The 13,444-nt window shown below is 45.8% G+C and overlaps 1 protein-coding gene across 1 annotated transcript; it reads right to left on the reverse strand.

Annotated features, from left to right (window-relative positions):
* Window positions 1-1,549: 1,549 nt before the first annotated feature.
* RHOXF2 (Rhox homeobox family member 2) lies at window positions 1,550-9,491 on the reverse strand. Its single transcript, XM_034950394.3, has 4 exons — window positions 9,200-9,491; window positions 8,623-9,013; window positions 7,648-7,693; window positions 1,550-4,594 (listed from the first exon to the last, which is right to left on the reverse strand). Exons 1-4 carry the CDS (start codon window positions 9,276-9,278, stop codon window positions 4,265-4,267), a joined length of 846 nt encoding a protein of 281 aa, XP_034806285.1. The 5' UTR covers window positions 9,279-9,491; the 3' UTR covers window positions 1,550-4,264.
* Window positions 9,492-13,444: the final 3,953 nt, after the last annotated feature.

Genomic DNA, 13,444 nt, shown 5'->3' on the forward strand with positions numbered 1-13,444 from the left:
GAGCTTCCACTAATTGGTTTAAAAATAATAAAAGCTTAAATAACATATTTTGTCAGAAAAGTAAAAAGTGTAATGCCTTTTAGTTCATGTGTCTTAAGTAATTTTTGGGAAATAAAGACAGTTTTAAAAATTATTGGTAAAATGAAAATGTCAAATAAGGCAAACGTCGAGCTGTAACCAATCCAGCCATTCTCTATCTCACTTCTGATTTCTGTATGTAGTTTCCCTTTTTTGTCTATAACTCTCCCACCACCTGGCTGCACTGGAGTCTCTGTGAATCTGCTGTCATTCTGGGGGCTGCCCGATTTGCAAATCGTCCATTGCTCAATTAAACTCCTTTAAATTTAATTTGGCTGAAGTTTTTCTTTTATCACATGAGAACAGGACTTATAATGAGAAAAAAATAAGGTGGAATGATGGCATCCTAGGATTGCTGGCTTTAGAGTTGCTTTCAATCATATTCTATTGCTCCACGGTTTTGAATTTGCCTAAAGTTACCTTCTCAAGTACAGGTTGCAAATTGGAAGCTGCATCCTATATCTGGTCTGCAGATCTGTTTCGGATGACCAGTGTAATTTTAAATAAAACATATTTGAATTGATTGCTCAGATCTAAGGATCAGAAGGTTTCATGTAAACACTTATTTCTGGCCAATCTTTACAAACTGGAAAATCTGCCAGATCTGGACCCCAAAGTCCTGACCAGAAAAATTAGGCTGAAGCAGAGTAGTGGCCATTCCCTTTGGGGGAGACATATCCTTTCCCAGTTTACCAGTCCCCACTCTGCTTGTTTTCTTCATTTATGTTAGCTTCCTGGCCCTGTTAGCAGCTAGGTTTTCGACCCTTACTATTTTTTTAAAAAATTATAGGAAATGTCCAAAATATATAAAAGAAACATAAGATGAACACTCATATAGCCACCACCCACATTCAACAATTATTAATATCCAGTCTTGTTTCATCAGTAGCCTTGCTGATTTCTCCAACATCCCTGCACCCAACCTGGGATTATTTGGAAGCACATCGAGACATCACAAAAATTTCATCATTAACCATTTCAGGGCATGTTTAAATGATACACCCTTTTTATACAGACAGCCACAGTATCACTACCATAGCGAAAACATGGAAAAGCCTTTACAAATATCCACTCTGCTCACTTTAAAAAATTCCTCTCCATATTATTCACTTCATTTGATTCCTTTTCTCTGTCAAGAAGGGACAAACAGTAATTGTTGATCTGGGAAAATGGGGTCGAGCATGCACATAAACATGAATGGTACTCCCCACACTCTAGAAAACAATGCGTGAAATGATTTTTTTCATAAGGCATTCATTCCTATTTTTTCTGATTTTTTGAAATATGCCTGATAAACTTTTACCACTAAACCTACTCCAAATACATGAGTCATGCTATTACTGTCATGATTCCATAGGTGAGATGATATGGTTGGGATATTTGTCTCTGCCCAAATCTCATGTTGAAATGTCATCCTTATTTTCCCCAATGTTGGAGGTGAGGCCTGTTGGGACATGTTTGGGTCATGGGGGTGGAAACCTCATGGCTTGATGCTGTCCTTGCAATAGTGAGCGAGTTATCACAAGATCTGGTTGTTTAAAAGTGTGTGGCACCTCCCACACCCACTCTCTCGCTCCTGCTCTCACCATGTGAGATGCCTGCTCCCAGTCTGTCTTCCACCATGACTGTAAGCTTCCTGAGGTCCTCACCAGAAGCAGATGCCAGCATCACACTTCCTGTTAAGCCTGCAGAACTGTGAGCCAACTAAACCTCTTTTCTTTATAAATTACTCAGCCTCAGGCATTTCCTTATAGCAAAACAAGAATGGCCTAACACATGAGACAACAGAGATATAGTAGGTTAAGCGACTCATTCAAGGTAACAAAGACAGCGTAGAGCTGCAGCAAGAACCCAGACCACCTTATTTTTAATCAGATCTCTTTCTGTTATACCACATAGGAAAGGTGGAACAACAGGTTATAATAATATGATGATAGGAGATAATATAGAATAATAGTAGAAAACATTTCTGTGTGCTTACTCTGGCTGGGCATTGTGGAAGGCCACTTACATATGTTATTTATTCCTCTCATCAATTCTGTGATATAATATTATCATCTTATAGAGAATAATAATGATACTACAGAGCTTAAGTAAAATGCCCAGGGGGAAACAGCTGGGAAGTGGTGCATCTGGGATTGGAAGCCAGATTGCCCTAACTGTGGCATCCCAGTGCACCACCGCTGAATTAAACTTGACAAAGCATGGGCTCTGGAGGCAGACAAACTTGGCTTCAGATCCTGTTCCTCTGATTAGCTTTGCACCGTGGATAAGTTTCCTCTTCTTTCAATGAAGATGCTAGAACCTCACTATTAGGATTCATTTGAGCATCAAACAAAATCATCCAAGGAAATTATTTTATTGCTTGTCACATAGTAAAGGCATACAAGACGTTAGCTGCTAATAAAATGGGAATGAAAGTTTTAAAGGGTACTGTCTCCAGTAATGTTCTCCATCAGAAAAAATTGTAACTTGTTCTCCACCCAGCCCCTTGAACTAGTCCCATTGTATGCTACCTAAACAATGTGTTGTTCAAGGTCAGTAAATGACATCCTAACTATAATTCTATGAATTTGAATTTCTTAAGGTACAAGAACTCTGCTTTGAAGTTCAGAATCTAGGTTACCAGAGCTAGACAACATCTTGACCTATAATTCTAACAGGTACTTATCAGATACATGAAAACAAATGCCAACTGAGTATAGGAGATCTCATTTTCTACATAAAGGAAACATATATGGCTAAAAATGTCTTTTGATGGTGTAAAAATTTTATGAATCTGATAACCACGGGGAGGGATAATGGAAGTATGACTTCAATCTCCCCTCCTCCCCTTTTACCTTTCTTTGCCTATTTCTGAGTATCTCTAGGCTACCAAATGTTTCAGTCTGAATGTAGAAAAAACAAAATAATGAGCAGGAATAGACCGACTGGCACAAAATGTACCAAATGGAAACACTTTCCAGACGGAATGTACACTGACATGCGCGACTTACTGTAAATAATTATACAAAGCACAATACAATGAGAACAAGAGCAAAAAAAAAAAAAAAAAAAAAAAAGGAAAATCTCAATCGGAGAAGAAAAAAGAATCCACTTGGCCAAGAGGCATGCATTAATGCATAGTGAATTCATGGACTTTCCTTATTCCCACCAAGGCTTGTGGCTTCAGGGGTATGAATAAACCTCCTTCTCCTTGCAAAACCCTCACACCAAATGCAATTGCGTGGCTGAAGCTTGACACCCACAATTGTGAAGAGAGAAGTGGGGAATGAAAAGCAGCAGACAGCCTGACAGAAAGTTCATGCTCACCCAAGAAAATGGAATTTTCCTTCAGGCTGAAAACATAATCATTATGAAACTGGCCATCCAATAATTTTCAGAGAAAATATTGTTGTAACCATGACTCCTTATCTGCAGGCATTGCAGTCACTTCACAGGATGACCACAATGTTCATGATCACTTTTTAAAAACTTTTTGGTATATTTTTTCTTTTCTTTTGTTGTGGTAAACCATATAAAAATTTGCCATTTTAGCCATTAAATAAGTGTATAATTTCATGGCATTATTTACACTTACACTTTTAAAAGAAAATTACTTTAAAGAAGTCTTCCATAGCAAGAAAAAACTTAATGAATTTTTAAGAGTGGGCATGGCTTCCTTCCCGATACCATTTTGGTTTTGCTGTTTTCCACCCTGGCAGTAACTTGAAACACACTATTCTCTCATTAGGGACTCACACCACCCCATCCTGCACATGTACCTGGTATCAATGGGGGCAGAGAGGAGATGAGTATGGGGTGTTGGGGGTGGGGGTGGAAGAGAATGTGTGGGTCGGTGTAAGCCTGCCATGGGCACATGGGAAAATTCTGTGACATGCACAGCCCCCAGATGGTGACTCAAGATTACTGCATGAGACGAGAGTCCGTGACATTCGGTTTGAACGGCATTTCTTAACAATTTTTATTGAGAACTTACTGACCCCATGTGACACACAAAACAAATGTACATACCCTTCACATATTTATAGAAACATTTTTAAAGGTGCCCTAAAAATGGGTCAATGATGTACTTTTCTTTAAAACATGTAATAGACATTCGATGAACTACTTTTGATGGGGTGCTATGCAAAATATGAATCTGGCTCAAAGACACTCTGGCAAAAAGTGGCACAGAGGCTATCCCTTAGACATTGGGGAATGTGAAAGAAGGCACGATAACAAAAGGGAATGGGCCAAATTCAGCCTGGCCAGCGGGTGGCATAGGTGGAAGAAGCATGAGTGGAAGGGGCAAGGACGGAGGAGGAAAGGGTGGCATGGGGAAACACAGGCTGCTGGAATGGCTGTGGCCCCAGAAGTAACCATCTCTCATCCCGCTGATGAACAAGGGTGCCATTATGGCCTCAGCTGCGGTTACCATGACAGGCTGGCCCACTGCCATGAAGGGCAGCATGTTTCTTGCCATTGATGCCCTCTGATGTCTCTCCCATTTGGCTCTTCTATTCTCAAACCAAATCTTCAATCAGAGGAAAAAAGAAACAGGTTTAGTATACTGAGCATTTAATTTCATCATGGAAAAAAACACAACAAGCAACTCTCTATGTCCTTAACCTTTTCAGGTGTATCAAGACAAGCTACTTCCTTACTACTAAAATATCTTAGAAAGGTGAACACCACACCTTTCCCCTAGTGAGCTCCAAGTATGTGCTACGTACGCTCTGGCTTGGCTTATTTCTTTGTCTCTCTCCTTTTATCTGTAATATTACTTTTTCCACTCTTGGGTGCAGGTGTAGCCGATGAGTGGGACTCGATCCCTGCTGGTATTGCTATGTGTGGCATGTCTGCTTGCAGATACTTGACCATCAGCTACCCAGCTGCCCACCAACTCCTACTTACTAGGCCACTGTCACCCTGGTCGTGGGGGAAGCTGAGCTTGGAAAAAAAGGCGGGGGTGCCTTTTAAAGTCATACCAAGAAGATGAGGCCCCCGTTTTGAAAAGCCCATCTTCAGTGTAAAGTAAAAAATCGATAAGAGTACATTGTATTTTAAAACAAGTTTTCTTTCCTTCAAGAAATTCTAAGGGGTCATTCATCTTCTGAAACTCCTTGAGAATTAAAAAGATGGTATATTGCAAGGCAAGTCTCGTTATAGGGGGCCCAGGGAGTTTGTGGATTGTCTTGCTGGGAAATGAGGGTATCTGAAGCCCTGGACACTCTTCACACTTCAGCTTGAAGCTTTGTGGAAGGAGGACACAAATGTTGTCCAAATTCACAAAAATTCTCAAAAAGCTTTGCCCAGTTGAGAGTTTGAGAGAAAGGAAGCATTGCTAATTCTGCATGCTCCAACTCATCCCTCCCTCCAAATCTTCCTGGGCTAAGGACAAGGTCAGCTCACTTTGTTCTCCCTATAGTCCTGGGATATGGGACAGAGACTTGGTTGCCCAGTTCCATGGGACGCCTTCAGCCATCTAGCCTCACTACTCAAGCAGAAGATCCCAATCTCATCAGCATTCCCAAAGCGGGAGTGTCCAAATAGGCAACTCTGAACATGTTCAGTAGTAATGTGGAGGAGGTATCAAAAAACACTACTCCCTAAACACCTGCCAATTGTTAAAAGACCAAAAAATAAAACCTGTCAATTAAACAACACTATCCCCCAAGCTTCTAGTTAATGACATTTCCATTGTATTTTGATCCTTCTGGAAGTTCCCAAACTGCAAATTTTATGGGACAAAGGGACTCTTCTCCCTGTTTGATGCCCCATTTCCTTCTCCCATCTTACTATTTGGAGTCCTTCTCCCTCATGAATACATAGTCTAAATTTTAAGCCTACCGTAATAGTGCTTGTTTAGAGACAATTCCAATGTACCTGTGGTCAAAGGTTCATAAACATAAGCAATGCCAAAAGTGGGCCAAATGTGCTGTGGGACAACATTAGGTCCCTATTCTCAGTATTGGTTTCATAAAACAGCCCTTACTATCTTTACAAAACAGAGGGGGGAAACATCTATTAAAAATTTTTGGAGATATTCATGCTGAAATGTTTGGCAATAGATGAGAACATCATGCCTTTTTCCTTATTTGCTGAGTGAGAGTGGTCCTTTTGCCTTCAGAACTGCATTGAGTGAATGCTATGTAAACCCAAGGAGGGGAAAGGCAATTCACCAAAACGTCAATATTGCATCTCCCCCAAATTGGCATTGCCTGCCTGAGAAAATGGAGGGCAACAGGATGCCAACACTCAGTGCCCCATTTTGTCAGGCTGCTTTTCTGCATGCCACCATTGACAGAACCGCAGCATAGCTCCCTCACTGCACTCACACACATGAGCTCTGCAGAAAAGCTATTAAGGTCATCCCGATTTTTCTTTCTTTTCTTCCTTTTTTGCAAATACTCCTTTGGATCCACTGACCTACAAATTTATTATCACAGCCTGAGCAAATAAATAAAAAGGTATTTCAAATTACCACAGGTAAGAGTCTAGCCTGACCTGACAGCCATCCCCCACTATCAACACATTCCACAAAACACATCTCTTCCTATTAGTACAACAAACTGGAAGAAACAAAAAATCTCTTAAATGCTAGAAATTGATCAAGAAAATATTCACTGATGCATTTGGTAGTTTCAAAAGTTGAATGGGGGCAGCTTCCCCAAGCCATGAGTGTGACAGCATACAATTCTTGCCTAACACTTCCATCCTTAGGTTGGTGGAAATTTATGAAAAATTGATCTTGTAGTTTGTTTTGGTTTCTAGATAAACTTGCAAAGGTTGCAAGCCTTTTCGCTATCTCTACCATAATGCAAAACCAACTATGTCAGCAATGTTTTCAGCCTGCCATATCAAAGTATTCCAGAAAATTAAAATTTAGAGCTGCCACTCTCTACAAGGCTTCACCAAATACTTAAAAACAATAGTAGGAGGGCCAGGCACTTGAACTTTATGCTATCCCCCGCCATCAGTCTCAGCTTAAGGAAACATACGTTCTGGTTGGGAATTATTCCTTTACCCCAATGCCTAAACATTTATAAATTCTTAACCAAAGAGTTTATGCTTGGTTTTAAATATATTAAATAATTTAGTTTAATGGAGCTCTTTGGAGCATTAGTTCGAATAATCCCCATGTCAGAAAACCCCAGGATGCCTCCACATGGAAGTGCTACCTAAAGGATACCCGTGCTAGGAATTCAATCTTATATATTATGCTATATTTCATTTATACTGTTATATATTATATATATTTGTAATTTGGAATACATATATTTATATATTTGTAATTTATTCAAGTGTAGAATATATTTTATACACAAGGAATAAAGGAAACAGTTCAGTACTCATTTTTTTTCCGTGGATTGTCATGTTCCCTCTGGTAATGGGAAATTTCCACAAGCTGAGCTTTCCTTACCGCATTTTCCAGCCACAAAGATCCCAAAGTTCAGACCTCATTGCCTATACATGAAAAAGGCCACAAAAACACCAAGATGGCAATGTCTGGGTCAAAGTGTGTCCAAGCCCTGAAGCGGGTTTTAGAATGGCTCCCCTGCCCGATTGCTTTTTCGGTTTACTGACCTGCACTGCGAGTTCAGTCACATTCATGCTTCTTGCCAGCCACCTTCTATGGAAGAAACCACACGTGTTCAGCATTTGGAGTTGTGGGTGTCGTTTCATTCTTGTGTTTAATTTTTTATTCTACCAACTCCCCACACCCAGTAGGCTGTTCTGTAACACCCAGCTGAGCCTCACATTAGGAACATTTCTCTCATGCCACAAATAAAGGAGATGCCAAAAAAAAAAAATCAGGGCGGTGGCTCACGCCTATAACACCAGCACTTTGGGAGGCCGAGGCAGGAGGATCACTTGAGGTCAGGAGTTCGAGACCAGCCTGGCCAATATGGCGAAACCCCGTCTCTACTAAAAATTCAATAATTAGCCGGGCGTGGTGGCTGGCGCCTGTAATCCCAGCTACTTGGGAGGCTGAGGTAGGATAATCTCTTGAACCTGGGAGGCAGAGGTTGCAGTGAGCCGAGATCGCACCATTGCACTCCAGCCTGGGTGTCCCAGCGAGACTCTTTCTCCAAAAAATAAAAAAAAAAAAACCCATAACAAAAAAAAATCGTTAATCAATATAAATGACATTCTAACTTACTATTTGAAACTTAGAAAAATTAACACCAAAGGAAACCCAGACGAACGACGGACTTCTCAGAATTTTAAATAAGGTCAGAATGCGACCCTGCACTTGCTGTACAGAATCTTAATCGCCTCATCTTTATTTCTGCCTCGCCTGGGATAGGAGTTATTTATCATAACTGACCTCAGCCCAACGTTGCCCAACTTGGTTCATTTAAATTCTGCATGATGCCTAATAGGCATAGCCCCACTACAGAACCCACTAGGTGCCAGGGGTCTGCGGGGAGGGGACGGCAGCAACACCAGGCCCCAGATGGGTTTTGGTTCAGGAGGGGAGAGGGTAGGAGAGGGACTGCGGGAAAGCCAAACGCCGCCTCCCTGCAAACCGCGCGCCAACCAGAGCAATGGGCTTACCGCAGGAACTCACTGGGGAACTGCTCGCATTGGAAAATGCGCTCCAGCTCCTGCAGCTGCAATGGGGTGAAGGCGTTGCCAGGCTCCAGCCCCCCGACGGCGCCCTGTGGGCGCGAATCCTGCTGCCCAGGTTCCTTCTCGCTCTGGTCGCTGTCCTCAACGTTGCCATCGCTGCGGCTGGTGCCCTCGAGGTTTCCTTCCCATAGGTGGCCAGGAACTTCTGCGCCGCCGCCATCTTTTTCTTCTCCGCCGCCATCTTTTTCTTCTCCGCCTTGGGCTCCTGCCGACTTTAACTTTTCTCCTGCTGCTGTGCCTTGCTCAGGCTCAGGCTGTGCATCCTCTTCCTCCTCTTCGGCCTCTTCAGTAAGCGACAGCACCATAGCATTCATATCTGGAAAAGGAGAAACCCCAAGGGAAAGATCAAGGCATTGGTCCTGAGGGTGTTGGAAGGAGGTGGTGAGGGGCTACACTCTTGAGAGCAGTGGTAGTGCAGGGGCATCATCCAGTCCACTCGCCTCTCCCAGAGAACCTTGGTTTCCTGAGTTCGCAAAAGCATGTGTCCCATCAAGGTACTGACCCTGTAGTTCTTTCTCCTCGTCGACTCCAGGGCTGAGCAAGCTGGTGATATACTGGCTACACTGGTCCGGAGGCTGCATACCCTGAGTGGTGTGGATGGAGCTGTGCACTTCTGCAGATTCTGAGCTGGGGCCACCACGATCTCCTAGGCAGTGCTAGAACTGTGAGTCGCCGCCTGGAAGGTTCTTCCGGTGTCTAGACTCAGCAACAGTGTATCCACTTAGGGACCTCCTCTCTTGCTTTTCTGCTTCCCGCTATTTGCTGTGTGTTGGGCCTGCTGAGGTGCGCATGCCTCAGGGGCTTGGCCTTGCCCCGGAGAGGGGGAGCACGCGTTGGTGGTGTGGGGGGGAGGGGTAAGTGGTGTAGTAGGGTGTGGGGGAGGGGGGAGTAGGGCGTGGGAGGGGGAGTAGGATGGGGTGGGTGCTTGCATGCGTTGTCCTGTAGACAGGCATGCGTGAGTGTGGAACTTGGGGAAGCTGCTGTGCTGAATTGTGCAAGCCCATTTTATGGCGATAAGGGAGATTTTGCACTAGCTCCATGCTTCCTAGGTCTCCAGGAACAGGAGCTTGGGCCTGGATTTGCAAAGCTTGTCGGCTGCGCAAATGCACTATGTAAAAATGCAGCACACTCCTTGAGAAAGTCCACTATTAATTCTTAGTAATGAATCCACATCAAAGTGCAAGGGTGGAAACATGCACAATGCTTAGAGCATCCGAGATTGCTTTTCTTTTCTTTTCTTTTCTTTTTTTTTTTTGAGACAGTCTTGCTCTGTCTCTGGAATGCAGTGGCACTATCTGGGCTCACTACAGCCTCCATCTTCTGGGTACCTAGATTCAGTAACAGTGTATCCACTTACAGACCTCCTCTCTTGCCTTTCCTCTTCCCACTATTTGCTGTGGGTTGGGCCTGCTGAGGTGCGCATGCCTCAGGGGCTTGGCCTTGCCTTGGGCACGGGAGAGCACGTGTTGGAGTGGGGGCAGTAGGACGGGGGGAGGGGGGGGAGTAGGGCGGGGGAGGGAGTAGGGCGGGGGGGCGTAGGGTGGAGGGGGGGAGTAGGGCGGGGGGGCCGGGGAGTAGGATGGGGTGGGTGTTTGCATGTATTGTGCAGGTACTCAGGAGTGCCTCAGCCTCCCGAGTACCTGGAACTACAGGTGCGCACCAGCACACCTGGGTAATTATTGTATTTTTAGTAGAGACAGGGTTTCACCATGTTTGCAGGGCTGGTCTGGAACTGCTGGCCCCAAGTGATCCACCCACCTCGGCCTCCCAAAGTGCTGGGATTACAGGCGTGAGCCACCGTTCCCAGCTGCAGCCAAGATTTCTAAAATTGCAGGGCATCCTTCCTTTGCCTTTGGTTGTGACTGTGGATAGCGCAGCTTCTGCTATGTCTCTGGCTACAGACCCATTACAAATGCGCACTTACCTTCTGTGCTGAGCTGGTGCTGTGGACCTGCAGTGATTTCCCTTCTTTCCTGCTGCTGCATAGCCCTCTTTTCCTCTACTCCTGCCCTTTTCTACAGATATCTTTCTGAGCTCTTGTTTAGGAATAAATACATTTTATTTATTGTCAAATAAACACAGCCAGGACAGATTGAGCGCTCTAAGATTCTTCCTTTAAGAAGTGTTTTGTAGATACTGCAGGACTTGTTAATGTCCTGAATATAGAGAGTAGGTTTTAACCATAGAACCTATCCTCCATCGTTTGAGTGACTCATTCTATTTTTGCTTGCACAATGACCCTTTTCATCAACCTTATTTTATATAAGAAATTAAACTAGTTTGTGGGCCCCTACGTGTACTGTGGGTTCCGGTCACCCCAACGACTGATCCTAATGGATGAGTGCACGCATCATACCTCATGTTCCCAGAGGATGGGTAAGAAAACAGCTGGAAAATATTTGACCAATTCACGTTCAAAGAGATGGGAAGGGATGACGATCTAACAGCCTCTTTCTGATTTTAACTAAGATGTCTCCTCCTCAGGCTGGCTCTTCCTGGAGCTAAACTGCTGGAATCTGAAATTTTGCTTTGCTTCCTGTTGCTAGCTGGCTAATCTCACTTGATCACTCTCCGTTTGTGTTAGTTTTCTCATCTGTAAAATGGGAATAACAATGATAACTATCTCATGGGGTTTTCGCATAGATGGAGATGATTAAACATGCTGCCTCACATTTCCTGCTTCTGTCAGTTTGTATGTGTTTATTTACAAGGGTCCTTGAAAGAAGAGAGATGATGGCTATTCTCCGGCAGTGGGCAACAGGGGCAAGATGTTTTATTGTGAAAATAATGGTTCTGTAAGTCTTTTTGTACCTATATGTACTTCACTCAGTAAACCTTTGTTGGCTGCTGTGTTGACAGGGCCCTGTGGCAAGAAATGTGGGGATTGCCACAATGTCTGATCAATGCCTGACCATTGAGATGTAGGTTCTCATAGTGTAGTGGGATCGATAAGGAATCAGAGAGACTGATGGGGTTCAGGAGGATATTTATTATTTAGGTGCACTGGCCCAGTAAGATTAACATCCAAAGAACTGAGCCCTGAACAAAGAGTTAAGTTACTTTTTAAGCATTTCGTGGGGCAGGGGGAAGCATATTGCAGAAGTGAGAAACAGAGACAGTTATTCAATTAATTGAGACATGCATTACATCATTTCTTACTTTTCAAGGAAAAGCATGTTTTATGACTTGAGTTTCTCTGTCTAGTGAACTTGCGGCTGCACAGCTAGGGAAACAGGGTCTTCACAATGCCTGGGAAAGGAGGAGAGATAAGGCTCACTAGCCACAGAAAAACAGGCAGTTAATTTTTAAAGGACTCCAACTCTTTCTCTTTCTCAGGGGAATTGGGTTTTCTTACATACAACTGAGTTTCTGCTTACATATTCTTTTTTTTTTTAATTTTATTTTATTTTTATTGATCATTCTTGGGTGTTTCTCACAGAGGGGGATTTGGCAGGGTCATAGGACACTAGTGGAGGGAAGGTCAGCAGACAAACAAGTGAACAAAGGTCTCTGGTTTTCCTAGGCAGAGTGTTTGTGTCCCTGGGTACTTGAGATTAGGGAGTGGTGATGACTCTTAACGAGCATGCTGCCTTCAAGCATCTGTTTAACAAAGCACATCTTGCACCGCCCTTAATCCATTTAACCCTGAGTGGACACAGCACATGTTTCAGAGAGCACAGGGTTGGGGGTAAGGTCATAGATCAACAGGATCCCAAGGCAGAAGAATTTTTCTTAGTACAGAACAAAATGAAAAGTCTCCCATGTCTACTTATTTCTACACAGACACGGCAACCATCCGATTTCTCAATCTTTTCCCCACCTTGCCCCCCTTTCTACTCCAGAAAACCGCCATCGTCATCATGGCCCATTCTCAATGAGCTGTTGGGTACACCTCCCAGACGGGGTGGTGGCCAGGCAGAGGGGCTCCTCACTTCCCAGTAGGGGCGGCCGGGCAGAGGCGCCTCTCAGCTCCCGGACCGGGTGGCTGGCCAGGCAGGGGGCTGACCCCCCCATCTCCCTCCCGGACAGGGCGGCTGGCCGGGCGTGGGGCTGACGCCCCCACCTCCCTCCCGGACGGGGCGGCTGGCTGGGCGTGGGGCTGATTCCCCCACCTCCCTCCCAGACGGGGCGGCTGGCCGGGCGGGGGGCTGACCCCCCCACCTCCCTCCCGGACGGGGCGGCTGGCTGTGCGGGGGGCTGAGCCCCCCACCTCCCTCCCGGACGGGGCGGCTGGCTGGGAGGGGGCGCTGACCCCCCCCACCTCCCTCCCGGACGGAGCGGCTGGCCGGGCGGGGGGCTGAGCCCCCCACCTCCCTCCCGGACGGGACGGCTGGCCGGGCAGAGGGGCTCCTCACTTCCCAGTAGGGGCGGCCGGGCAGAGGCACCCATCACCTCCCGGACAGGGCGGCTGGCCGGGCAGGGGGCTGAGCCCCCCACCTCCCTCCCGGATGGGGCGGCTGGCCGGGCGGGGGGGCTGACCCCCCCCACCTCCCTCCCGGACGGAGCGGCTGGCCAGGTGGGGTGCTGACCCTCCCACCTCCCTCCCGGACGGGGCGGCTGGCTGGGCAGAGGGGCTCCTGGCTGGGCAGAGGGGCTCCTCACTTCCCAGTAGGGGTGGCCGGGCAGAGGCGCCCCTCAGCTCCCAGACCCGGTGGCTGGCCAGGCAGGGGGCTGACCCCCCCATCTCCCTCCCAGACGTGGCGGCTGGCCGGGTGGGGGGCTGATCCCCCCACCTCCCACCCGGACG

Source organism: Pan paniscus, chromosome X (genome assembly GCF_029289425.2).
Source record: "Pan paniscus chromosome X, NHGRI_mPanPan1-v2.0_pri, whole genome shotgun sequence".
Lineage (NCBI taxonomy): Eukaryota > Metazoa > Chordata > Mammalia > Primates > Hominidae > Pan > Pan paniscus.